A 13,809-nucleotide genomic window follows, 5' to 3' on the forward strand; every position below is an offset into this window, starting at 1 on the left:
TTTTTTTTTGAGACAGGGTCTTACTCTGTCACCCAGGCTGGACTGCAGTGTCATGATCGAGGATCATTGCAGCCTGGACCTCCCAGGCTCAAAGGATCCTCCCGCCTCAGCTTCATGAGTAGCTGGGGCTATAGGCATGTGCCACCTCACGCAGTCGACCCCTAGTTACTTCTGCATTATTCTCTTCTTTGTCTGTCACAGCCATTATCACAGGATAGTGTAGATGCCTGTTTATCTGGTTTTGTAATCTTCCTGCAAGATTATAAGAGCCACAAAACAGAGACTGTGTTTTTCTACCCCCAGTGCCCAGTACAATGTTTGCACAATAAGTATTGAATAATGTGTCATAGTATTAGATGGCTCTAGTATTTTTGAGTGTTTATTTTTCTTAAAAATTCTTTTAATCTGTTGGATGTTTTTTAGTACATAGACTCCATTGATCTGGAGGCGATCACAGAAGCCGAGGACCCTGTGAGATACCATGAAGCGTGGCAGAAGCTATGCAAAGCTGAGTGAGTACCACGGCCCACGCACACCAGTTAGGACGGCACCATTGTACTTTTTTTGTAATGATTCAGTTTACCCTAATTGCTAATTTTCATACATTTTGAAAGGTAGTTTGGAGTACTTGTGGTTTTCGCAGGTGGTTGTGTCATGTTCATACTGCATTGATTTTAAATGTACCATGTTAATGCTGGTGGCATGTGCGTAGAAATGGTTTTATTTGGGGAGAATGGGGATACTGTACTGGAGGGAAAGTGTGTTGATTCTCCTGAAAGATGCAGAGATGAATGTCACATATACAAAGTTAAAGTACAAGAATGACAGCCTTTCTCTCTCTCTCTCTCTCTTTTTAAAAAGTGAAATTAAGTTTATTAGGAAAGTAAAAGAATGAAAGAATGGCTACTCCATAGGCAGAGTAGCCCTGAGGGCCGCTGGTTGCCCACTTTTATGGTTATTTCTTGGTTATATGCTAAACAAGGGATGGATTATACATGCATCCCCCTTTTTAGACCATATAGGGTAACTTCCTAATGTTGCCATGCATTTGTAAACTGTCATAGCGCTGGTGGGAGTGTAGCAGTGAGGATGACCAAAGGTTGCTCTCATTGCCATCCTGGTTTTGGTGGGTTTTAGCTGTCTTCTTTACTGCAACCTGTTTTATCAGCAAAGTCTTTATGACCTGTATCTTTTGCTGACCTCCTATTTCATCCTGTGACTTAGAATGCCTAACCATCTGGGAATGCAGCACAGTAGGTCTCAGCCTTATTCTACTCAGCCCCTATTTAAGATGGAGTTGCTCTGGTTCAACATTTCCCCTCACCCTTTTATAAGAGAACCCTTAATACTAAGGATTGCAGAGGGACGAAGATCCATCTTCTGTAACTTCTTCATGTTGAATAGGGGCAATGACATTCCTGCCTAATTATTGGAGTTTCTTGTATTGGGGTAGAGTCAGAAAGTGTCAGGTGGTGAGGGCCATTCACAACTCTGAGTTCTGACAAAAGGTGATATCTGGAAAGTTGATAAATGTTTAATTTAAGAAAACATTGAATAAACTTATTCTGCATTCCTATACAAAGAGTACAACAGCAATATATTCCACAACAGTAAAACAGAAAGTTATCCCAAGTAAACTAAATTAGAAGGCTTTCCATGAACTGGGCGACTGTTGGAACCAAGCTGATATGTGGTTGCTAGCTGATTCCAATACATATCCAGAATTAGGATATTGATCCAAATTTTTACATTACCCATCCCTCTTGTTTTTTTCTGAGCTGCAGTCAGAGATCACTGATTGTTTCACAGGAATAAGCAAGGTCAGTCTAAATTGCAGAAAAAAACTTCAAAAACAACCAATGAGATTAGAATCTATAATAATAACAAGTATACCATAGTTCTTGAAACATAATTTTTTCTCTCTCCAGTTTCCTATTTTTGCTAAAGACAAATCATAATAAGAATGATTTGCTTTATTATATTTGGCCTGATTATTTGTATAAAGTACAGCAAGGGTAATTATTTTTCACATGGGCTTTTAAAATTGGCTTTGATGGAACTTTATTCTGTAAGGAATCTCAGATAAGAGCATTTTTAAAGCCGAGCCCTGCCATACATTTGTACCCTCAAATACCTATGAACTGGGTAAATTCCTCTCCTTTTGAGGTGCCAAGATAACTTGAGGCTCCTGGACCTGTCAGATAGTGACATTCTTTAGTTACCACAGGTCAGAAACCCTGTACAGGGACTGTGTAGACAAGGTATGAGGCCAGTTTTCCCAAGGGCTAGCTCGTATTGGCTTTACAATTTAAGTTTGATTCTTTAAAGGAAAGCACACCATTCCAGTAAAAGCCTTGGTAATATAACCAGTTTCTCTCTGCAGTTGTGTCCTGTTGCAAAAGAAAATAGATTCTTATTGTACTTATGCAAACAACTATATTGCCATAAGTCAAGAGTACTCGCAAATAGTTTCCAAATTCTGGACAAATGAGGTAGACAGAAACAAATATTTTCCAAATTTTGTTCATAGGAGTATACTGTATTCAATTGTTATAAGCTGTATATAGCTCAAAAGAACCATTTTTTTGACTCTGAAAAATGAAAGGATCAGCAACATTTTAAGCAAAGTCAAAAAGATTAATTTTCTCTTAGTTCATTCCATGTAGCTAACTCCTGTTCTGCCTGATAGTCATATACATTTCAGCTCTCCATGAGAATCCTGAAAGATTTTCCTCCAATCTGCTGTCACAATCTCTAAAGTTATCAGAAACCTGCATTTAAGAACACCTGTTAGAGTTCTATAGTTGATTAGTAACTACCTTCTAAAGAGAACCAAAACAATACAGTTATCTGTGGATGACAAAATGTTTTAGGGCAGCCACTATTAAAGCCACAATTGACTAGGAATTTGTTACATCTGTGGCTTACAACAATTTTACGTAACAATGATAATTATTAATAACATACACTAAGTCATATTAGAATTATAGAAGTTTCTCATAATTTTGGAACACATACCAATAACACAATTATAAAAATACAACCCAAAGAAAGTCAAACACCATTTCATATTTGACAGTGCTTTTTGTATGATTTTTATACCAAATAAGCCAAACTTTCCCATTGTATTAGTGCATTAAATTGATGTCAAACCCAATTTTTAATAAAATCTTATAGATAAATCTATCCAATTTTAATCAGTTTGACCATAAGGTAAGATTTTTACAAGCCTTCTATAATCCTTTAGAAGTTTGTTTATTTATTTATTTATTTTTTGAGACAGAGTCTCTTGCTGTGTTGCCCAGGCTGGAGTCCAGTGTCACGATCTTGGCTCACTGCAACCTCCACCTCCTGGGTTCAAGTGATTCTCATTCCTCAGCCTCCTGAGTAGTTGGGATTACAGGCATGTGCTGCCATACCTGGCTACTTTTTGTATTTTTAGTAGACACGTGGTTCATCATTTTGGCCAGGCTGATCTCAAACTCCTGACCTCAAGTGATCCGCCCACCTCAGCCTCCCAAAGTGCTGGAATTACAGGTATGAACCACCACGCCTGGCCCCTTTGCAAATTTTTGTTAAAGAGAAGATCAGTGTTCTAAGAGAAACCTGTTGTGCTTTTATTTCAATGTTCAATTTACAGAAAACCTGAATACGCCTTTAACCTTAGCCAATGTACACATGCATACTTTCTTTTATAAGATTAATCCTTCACAAACCTACAACTTGCTCAGACTTTCAGCTTTATCCTATCTACCTTAAAACAATCCTTTAGACTGGCATGATGGCTCACACCCAGCACTTTGGGAGGCTGAGGCAGGTGGATCACCAGGGTTTAGGAGTTTGAGACCAGCCTGACTAACGTGAAACTCCATCTCTACTAAAAATACAAAATTAGCCGGGTGTGATGGTGCATGCTTGTAATCCCAGCTACTTCGGAGGCTGAGGCAGGAGAATCGCTTGAACCTGGGAGGAGGAGGTTGCAGTGAGCCGAGATCCCGCCATTGCACTCCAGCCTGGGCAACAATAGTGAAACTTTGTCTGAAAACAAAAACAAAAAACCAAAAAACAATCCTTTAACCTTTTAATCTATGCAAAAAAAATTCACGTTTCCATGCCTTCTTTTAATCTTTTACTAAAAACATATTTCACTTTCCTTATACAAATTGCATATAAACTGTTTCTTCAGTAGTCTCAATTACATGTTACACTGTTAACTCTTAGCAACTTTTACTTTTGGTGAAAAACCTGGTTAGTAATCGATTTTAATTATGTATTAGGTATGGAGCCTAGAACACTAGATAAGGTCTGACTTTTTCCAGCATAGCTAGAGGGCATGGCTTTCAACATGTCCCCAGGCCTTATCTAGAATTTAATATTCCAAAGTAGGTAAATTGAACAATTTTCAAAAGTCAAAGAGGCAGTTTATGATGTTAAAGTATCGAAGAAACCCAATATCTGACCTGCATAATTTAGTCCAAATGTCTTTATTTTCCCAATAATCTTTAGAACTGTTATTACCCAAAAATTACTAAAGTTATGTGAACTAAAAGGCATTACAGTTTTTACTTTTCCAACAAAATATTTAAGCACTTTCTGTTTTTAAACCAATTAAAGCTCTTTTTTTTTTTTTTTTACATCACACACACAACACATATAAACACAGACAGAAGAAGATCCAGTAGTTGTAAGCACCCAAATATCAATCAGATAGGCTCATCCCCTAAGCTAGGCCTGAGTCCGGGCCGCCATTGTGATGGCAAAGACCAAGAGAAAGTACTGCCACATGGTTACAAGGTCAAGCTCCCAAGGACATAAAGCAAGATGAGAGGGAACCCTTATGCAGTTTTTCTTCAAGGACCTGCAGCAAAGTTTGTTATTGCCCAGTTTGCTGGGGTGGCTTGGACAGCCTACAGGGGTCCTAGGCCCACATTCTATCCTAAGGTACCCCTCATTATGACAGCACAATACAGAAAGACACATAAAGCATATCAGATTCACTATAGCTTAAGAGTAGCCTCACAAATCCTTTTTCCATTAATCAAAACTTTACAGAGGAGATAAACGGTGATTTTTTTTTTTACTGTTCATTCAACCGATTTGCACAGAGAGAGAGAGAGAGAGAGAGAGAGGCCAGAAGTCTGACTGGTAAGAAATTCTTACTGTTTTGTCAGAATGCTGGGCTTCTGGGTTCCCTTTCCTTGAGCAGCCCTAGGTACCCAGCTGCCTGCACCACAGCCCTGGGGGCCAAGCTGCAACACAAAGGAAAATTATCTTTTTCTGTTCTGGCCAGAGCAAGATATGTGTGATAAAACATAGACATTAGCCACCCTGCCTAGCACCCAATATCACACTGGCAGGGCTCAAACTTGCCCCCAGTTGGGCGCTATCATTATTAATCCAACCTCCAACCAGGAATTTCAACTTGTCTCTGGGCAAGACGGTCACCCTGAGTAATAGAAAAGATAAGAAAGGGAAAGGAGAGAGAGGGAGAAAAGCATTGCCTGAGGCACGGTGGGGAAGTCAAAGAGCTCAGGGAGGCCAGAGAAAGATGCACCCGATGCAACGACACTGAAGAGTTCAGGCAGCCACTTGTCGGGCTTGAAGGGATCTTTTCCAGCAGTCTCATCAGCTCTCAAGTTACCCCTTTTGGTCCTGTACGTGCCTAGTTTTGTCACCTATAACTATCAGCAGATAGTTATGCTACCTGCAGATAGAATGCAAGGCAGATTAATCCAAAGAGAAGAGCAGTTAACATCCCATAGTGCCAAACCCATTCTTAGCAGAGAAGGACTTTACTGAGAGAGGCCTCTAACCCCCTAAATCTTAGGAAGGACTCTAAACTTCCTAAGTTATGCCTCAAACTCAAGGTCAGTCAAGCATCTTTGCCTTTTATTGAAAGGAGCCTTTAACCCTCTCTGTCTTAGGAGAGACTCTTAACTCCCCTAAGTTGGGCCTCTAACCCAATCCCATCTTTTACCCAGGTATATGCACCCCACTTACCCAAACTCAGCCAATTGGTGCAGACAGATGATTTTCCTTTGGGTCTGGGGCCTCTTCAGTGTTGTTCCTTCCATGTTTTGCTAGAAAGCTGTTACCAGACCCCACCACATACCCAGAGTTAGCCTTTGGGTCAGGGATTTTCTCAGTATTGTCCATTCTGTGGTCGCTAGAAAGATGTTACCAGAAAGGGATCCCAATCCAGACCCCAAGAGAGGGTTCTTGGATCTCACTCAAGAAGGAATTCAGAGTGGGTCCATAGAGTAAAGTGAAAGCAAGTTTATTAGGAAAGTAAAGAAATAAAGAATAGCTACTCCATAGACGGAGCAGCCCTTTCTTGATTATATTTTCTTTTCCACATGTCTTAGATTTTAGGTTTTATTATTAATTGACAGAACTCTTGGGGGCAGCATTGCATCGTGAGGTTAGAATGATCTTCCTGGGTTTTCTGTTGAACTGTTTCTGTTGTGTTTGCTTAGGCTCTAAAGTCTTCTAGCCAAGAAATTTTCATTTGCCACTATTTAATTAGTATTTGAAATCTTAGGCTGATTTTTCCAATTTAACTCTTTCTGATGGCCAAAGAGATCTTAACATTTTTATAAGAGTGCTTTGAAAGAACCTTAAGCTATTTTCATTGTTTCTTTTCCCAGTGGCATTCTTAATTGAATTGTTTCCCATTTAGTATGCTCTGATGCCACAAAGACTTATCATAAAATATATATTAAGGTCAGTTGTGTGAAATTGTTACAACTTCTTCATAACATTGGGAAGATTTCAGAAAAAAAGTTCAGGGTGTGAAGTCATAGAATTGATTCTGAAAATAGAGCTTGAGCATAGTCACTAGTGATTACACCAAGCATTGCATGAATGGCTGAAAACACTATTTTTAAAAATAAAAATAATGAATAGTCAAGTTTACTCTCATTTTGTGTTGATTTCAGTGGTATTCTTGTGCCTGGAGGCTTCGGAGTCAGAGGAACAGTGGGAAAACTGCAGGCAATTTCTTGGGCAAGGACAAAGAAGATTCCTTTTCTGGGTGAGACTCATGTTTATTGACCCTTTAGATTTTTGACACCTAGGAGGGGTAACACCAAAGGTTTGTTACCGTAAAGATGTGAACTCAGATTTGAAAGTTCAGGTGCCAAATAGTCTGCTGTAGATTCAGCAAACTATATTCTAAATCTGGCTCACAGCCTGTTTTTATAAATAAAACTTTATTGAAACACATCCACACCAGTTTGTTTACACATTGTCTATGGCTGCTTTTGTGGTCCAGTGTCAGAGTTTCAGACCCTATGGCCTGCAGAGGCTAGAATCTTTACTATCCAGCCCTTTACAGAAAACGTTTCTCACCCTAGGAAAACTTGCTGCTATTCTGGCTGGGTAGCAGAGGCTGGGAGAAGGCTCCATATGTAACTATGCTTACCTTCTCCAATTCCCTCCTCAGTCTCCGGAGTAGCTGGGACTACAGGCGCATACCACTGTGCCTGGCTAATTTTTGTGTGTGTTTGTGTGTGTGTTTTTTTTGCAAAGATGGGGGTGTTGCTATGTTACCCAGGCTGGTCTCGAACTCCTGGGCTCAAGCAATCCACCCGATTCGAACTCCCAAAGTGCTGGGATTACAGGCTTGAGCCACCGTGCCCGGCCGAGTTGAGCCTTTTTAATGTTTTTGTTCAAGTTGTGAAGTGTGGCTTCTGTGCCAGGGAAACCAGAGGAAATGGGACCTTGATGTGGGAGAGGCAGCCCTGTAGCTGGGGATTCAGGCAGGAGGGGGACTGCGGAGAGGCTGTTTCCCACTGTGCAGTGGACAGCTGGGTGGGTTTATGAGCCGAGTGGATAGGCTTTTACTGCCAGCAGACCATTTATTTCCCCCATTACCTGCTCTTTGATTAGCTTCTTAGGCTGTCTCCTCTTAGGATCCATTTTCAAAATAGAAGCCTGGAGTAGTTACCCAGGTACATTGTTTTGTTTTACTGGTCTAAGCTCATCGGGGCCATTGTTTTCTTTTGAAGTTTTTGTCTAAATATGGCTAATGTTCCTCAGGTGATTTTAATGGTATGGAATGATGTGCAGGTCTTTAGCTTTCCCTCTAGCATAGCCTCTCTTTATGTCCCAGCCACATGGAACTTTCTGAAATCCCCTTCACCACCACCCCGCCCCCCAGGACTCAGCTGTTTCCTACTTATTGACATTTGTTCTGGCGTCCCTGATATATTGATTGCTCTCTTCTTTGTTTCCTCTGTGTACCTCTTGTGTATCTATCAGAGGAGCATCTGGGATGCTCTTCGGCATTTGTTTAGTGGAGAGAATTGGTGGACTGCAGTGAAGGCGGATGTGGGTCTGTGGCAACAGGCTTGGGCGACACCCGTCTGCCTTCCTTCATCACCAAGCCCTCTGTTTAGTCCCATTATGTGTCTCCTTCCCTACTGCTCACCATGCTCAGGGCCACTGTGGAGTGTCCAACCCCCCCACTGCTACTTTTCCTTACAGTGAAGCTTATGGGGTTGTCCTGTGGGTTAGTAGCCTGACGTCCTGTAGGTGCTCACCCTCTGGCCAATCCTGTCTTTATGGTTGTGAAGTCACCGTGAGAAGGAGTGGGAGATCTTAGCCCAGGAAACTCCCTCTGAGTTAGGGTGAAGGAATCAGGTGCTGTAGCCCACTGAGATGCCTCGACTCAGGGACAAATCTAGAAGGTGGCAGATTTAGAAGGTGGCAGATTTGTCCAATGGACCCCTCCCTCCCTCCCTCCATCCGAGTCTCACTCTTGTCGCCCAAGCTGGAGTGCAATAGTGCAATATTGGCTCACTGCAACCTCCGCCTCCTGGGATCAAGTGATTCTCCTGCCTCAGCCTTCCAAGTAGCTGGGATTACAGGCACATGCCACCAAACCTGGCTAATTTTTATATTTTTAGTAGAGATGTGGTTTCACAATGTTGGCCAGGCTGGTCTCGAACTCCTGACCTAAGTAATCTGCCCACCTTGGCCTCCCAAAGTGCTGAGATTACAGGCATGAGCCACTGCACCCAGTTGACCCTGCCCTTTTCTGACCTTGTGTTCCTTCTTTGTCAATTCTGGGCTTTAGGTGGCTTCTTGAAAGTCTAAGCCCCTGCCCTGCTCTCTGTCAGGGATTGTTCTGAGGGGACAGCAGGGAGCAAAACAGGCAGAGTCTTGCTCTCTGGGAGTCTGCATTCTAGGTGGGGGAGACAGGCAGTCAACAAATGAATAGAAAATATGAACAAATACAAAGTGTGTTCATTTGCTTTGCATATGTGCTTTTTAAAATAGGAGTTTGTCTTGGGATGCAACTAGCAGTGATTGAGTTTGCAAGAAACTGCCTTAACTTGAAAGGTAAGTTTGAGATTTGTTAATGACCATTTATTTAAAAAAATTCTCTCTTCAAGTATTTTTCAGCACTATTGTGAATTACTGAACTCTTTTCTTAATCTTCAGATGCTGATTCCACCGAATTTAGGCCAGATACCCCAATTCCTCTGGTAAGTGGCTTGTTTTTTTCTGGGTCCCAGTCATTGTTATTTGGGTCCTGGCTTTTGCCTAAATTCACAAGGGGCTATTGGCTGGGCATGGTGGCTCATGCCTGTAATCCCAGCATTTTGGGAGGCCAAGGCGGGCAGATCATTTGAGGTCAGGAGATCAAGGCTAGCCTGGCCAACATGGTGAAACCCCATTTCTACTAAAATACAAAAATTAGCTGGGTGTGGTGGCGGGTGCCTGTAATCTCAGCTACTTGGGAGGCTAAGGCAGGACAATTGCTTGAACCTGAGAGGTAGAGGTTGCAGTGAGCTGAGATTGTGCCACTGCACTCCAGCCTGGGCAACAGAGCGAGACTCCCTCTTAAAAAAAAAAGTATATGTGGGGGGCTATTATTATTTTTTCTTTACAACACCAGAACATTTTAAATTATATTATTCTTACATTAAATTCCTTTGTTCTTGATAGTCCGTCTTCTCAGCTGTGCCTTAAAGACAGTCACAGTCCTGGACTGATTTCTCTGTTGCAGCTTTCAAGCTTAATGTTTAGGAAAGGATTAAATCAGCTGTGACAACAATTTATAACATCTACTATAAATAAATGAGCTGTCCTGTCTCCAGACTCATCGCCAGTCTGCCTATTTTCCACACTGGTGGTCATCTGTCTTTCTAAAACAAAAGTGACAGTGATTCTGCTGCCAGTCCTCATCTTCCATCAGTTTCTTTCCCTTAAAATATTCAGTCCAGGATTCTGGGCTGGGTCCCAAAGCCATTGCACTCTGTCACCTGCTGCTTTGCTGATTCATCCGAAGGCGTCCTGATTCCTCCCAGGCTTTGAGTTTTTTGCTTTTGTGTGTTTTTTTTGAGGCAAGGTCTCTGTCACTCAGGCTGGAGTGCAGTGGCACGATCATGGCTCATTGCAGCCTAGACCTCCTGGGCTCAAACAATCTTCCCACTTCATTTTTTAAAAATTTTTTGTAGAGACGAGGTCTCACTATGTTGCCCAGGCTGTATGCCTTGAGTTTTATGTTTGGATAGTCTAAACTAGTTTTTCAGATGCAGCCTGAGGTTCCCTATACCTGAGATGTACCCCTGCCTAAAATCTCTCTCCTCCTGGAATCTCAATAAAACCAATGAAGAATTTAATTAACAACAACAATGACTCAGTTACCAACAACTTCCTATTTATCTGGGGAAGCCTTTCCTGACCTCTTTGCTTTCCCTGCCTTTGCCTTCTGCCCTGTGCTACTGTGCTCACCACTAACAGAGTGCGTTCTGCAAGGTGATGGTTGGCCTTCAGTCAGCCTGTTCGCCAACCGCCTGTGCACACCCAGTCGTGTCCCTGATGCTGGGCACCTACTTCTAATGGAGCTCACACCTCAGAATCACAATTGGATTTTTAAATAGCTCTTTTGAGATACAATTCATAGACCACAGAATTTAGCCATTTAAACTGTATAATCCAGCTGGATTCGGTGGCTCACGCTTGTAATCCCAACAATTTGGGAGGCCGAGGCGAGTGGATCACTTGAGATCAGGAGTTTGAGACTAGCCTGGCCAACAAAGTGAAACCCCGTCTCTACTAAAAATATAAAGAATTGCCCGGGTATGGTGGTGCATGCCTGTAATCCCGGCTACTCGGGAGGCTGACAGGAGAATTGCTTGAACCTGGGAGTGAGTCAATATTGTGCCATTGCACTCCAGCCCTGGGCGACTGAGTAAGACTTTGTCTCAAACAAACAAACAAACAGAAAACTGTATAATCCAATGGTTTTTAGCATATTCACAGATCTGTGCCACTCTCATTACAATCAGTTTTGGGCCATTTTCATTACTCCAAAAGGAAACCCCACACGCCTTAGCTGACATGCCTATGCCTCCTATCCCCACCAGCCCCAGGAAACCGTTAGTCTAGTTTCTGTCTTTATAGATTTGCCTATTTGAATCCTTTCATATAAATGGAATCATCCAATATGTAGCCTTTTGGGGCTGGTTGCTTCTACTTAAGATAATGTTTTCAAGGTCTATCTATGTTGTAACATGTAACAAACAGTAGTTTGTTTCTTTTTATTGCCAATTATTTCATTATATGGACATGCAACATTTTATTGATCCATTGATAGACATTTGCATTGTTTCTACCTTTTGGCATTGTGAGTAATGCTGCTGTGAACATTCATGTGTAAGTGTTTGTGTGGATGTATGTTTTCATTTCACCAGGAGAGTCATTGCTGGGTCATATGGTAATTCTGTGTTTAACTCTTTGAGGAACTGCCTGACTGTTTTCCAAAGTGGCTGCAACATTTTAATTTCCTGCCAACAATGTATGAGGGCCCTAATTTCTCCATATCCTTGTGAACATTTGTTATTTCTGTCTTTCTGATGATAGCCATCCTAGTGGATGTGAAGTGGTGTCTCATTGTGGCTTTGATTTGCAGTTGCCTGACGGCTGAGGATGTTGAGCATCTTTTCATGTGTTTATTGGCCACTTGTATGTCTTTTCTGGAGAAATGTCCATTCACATCCTTTGTCTGTTTTAAAATTTGGGTATTTGTATTTTTATTACTGAGTTGTAAGAGTTCTTTATATGTTCTAGATGTAAGTTCCTTATCAAATATATAATCTGTGCTATCGACATTTGGGAACAGATCATTCTTTGCTGTGTATGGGAGCTTCCGCCCACTAGATGCCAGTATCACCCCCTCACCCCTGCCGAATTGTGACACTAAAAGTACCTCCAGATATTGTTAAATATCTCTTGGGGGCAGGGGCAGAATCACTCTGGTTGAAAACCACTGATTTAGAGAAATCTAATTCTATTTCTGTCCACTGTAGTCTGTTCACTTATTTCCCTTATGGTAATCATTCATTCTTTTTTTCTCGGTTTATCTTTTTTTTTTTTTTTTTTTGAAGCTTTATGTCTTTGTAATCCACTCCCCTTCTTAGGGAAATGGTAGCATACTCTGCACAGTTTTTTCCTGCGTTGCACTTTTCACTTAGAACTATATGCTGGAGATCACCCCACAGAAGCACATAGATATATTCTTCACTTTTTTATAGCTTGTAATTCAAACCATAATGAACCATAACTTACCAGCCAGATGGTACTTTTAAGGCTTACGCTCAGAAGGCCTAATACCAATGAAGGGTTCCTTATGAGTCTTTGATATAAACATATTTCCTGACTAATAACTGAAATGGCTATGCCAGGAAAACTATGGGTTTTCTTTTCTAAGATATACTTTGGGATAGGAAGTGATTTTACCAGTAAGTGCCACTGTTACATAGTGTTGGCAAGGTTAATTCTTTGATGACTATTCTTTACTGGGAGTGTGTGTACATGCATTAAAATAATTTTATACACGGGGTAAAAAAGTTAAGCGCTGCAGAAAAGGTCCAAAACGGCCTCTCCTTTGTCCCCACCTCACTTTAGTTTCCTTCCCCAGTGGCAACTACTTTGATCCATTTCTTTCTTTCTTTTTTATTTTTTTAAGAGATGGGCCATCTCACTATGTTGCCCAGGCTGGATATTCTCAGGTATGATCATAGCGTACGATAGCCTCGAACTCCTGAGCTCAAGTTATTTTCCCACCTCAACTTCCCAAGTAGTTGGGACTACAGAGGCTTAGCTGATGCATCTCTTTAGTTACTTCAGAGATTTGTGTGTGTGTGTCGCTGTGTGTGTGTGTATACCCACTTAGCCACACACATATGAATATATATTCCCTTTACAAAAAAATCTTGACTGGGTACAGTGTTTCATGCCTGTAATCCCTGCACTTTAGGAGGCTGAGTTGGGAGGACTGCTTGAGTCTAGGAGTTTGAGAGCAGCCTGGGCAGCATAATGAGACTTTGCCTCTACAAAAAATAAATAAAATCAGCTGGGCATGGTGGAATGCACCTATAGTCCTAGCTACTCAGGAGACTGAGGTGAAAGGATCTATTGATCCCAGGGGTGAGCTACAGTGAGCTGTGATTATGCCGCTGCACTCCAGCCTGGGTGACAGCGTGAGACCCTGTCTCAAAACAAAACCAAACAGAACAACTTTGTAGCATGCTCGAGACACTGTTCCTATCTTGCTTTATATGCTGATCACTCCACATCAATGTGCAGGGTTATCTTCCAAGTGCTTGCCCTGCCGTGTGCTATACGGCTGCATCCTTATTTATTTAACCAGTCTCATATTTAGTTTGTGCCCATTATTTTGCTGCTTTAAATCATGCTGCAAATTAGTATCCATGTACATGTGTCCTTGCACCCACGCGTGAACACATCTGTGGGGATAAATTCCTAGAAGGGGAGTTGCTAAGTCAGAGGATGTGT

The 13,809-nt window shown here is 41.6% G+C and overlaps 1 protein-coding gene across 2 annotated transcripts in view; it reads left to right on the top strand.

The window, feature by feature from the left end:
• The window catches only part of LOC108296618 (protein SET-like), a 156,751-nt gene that overhangs the window by 12,873 nt on the left and 130,069 nt on the right, over window positions 1-13,809 (top strand). Inside the window, exons 4-7 of one of the 2 annotated variants that reach the window (XM_017519107.2) lie at window positions 424-512; window positions 6,939-7,033; window positions 9,283-9,345; window positions 9,448-9,491. In XM_017519107.2, the coding sequence (XP_017374596.1) occupies window positions 424-512; window positions 6,939-7,033; window positions 9,283-9,345; window positions 9,448-9,491 (291 nt within the window). Of the gene's footprint in view, window positions 1-423; window positions 513-6,938; window positions 7,034-9,282; window positions 9,346-9,447; window positions 9,492-13,809 lie in introns of those variants that run through there. The other variant, XM_017519108.2, reaches the window with a different exon arrangement.

This window comes from Cebus imitator, unplaced genomic scaffold, assembly GCF_001604975.1.
Source record: "Cebus imitator isolate Cc_AM_T3 unplaced genomic scaffold, Cebus_imitator-1.0 Scaffold728, whole genome shotgun sequence".
Classification (NCBI taxonomy): domain Eukaryota; kingdom Metazoa; phylum Chordata; class Mammalia; order Primates; family Cebidae; genus Cebus; species Cebus imitator.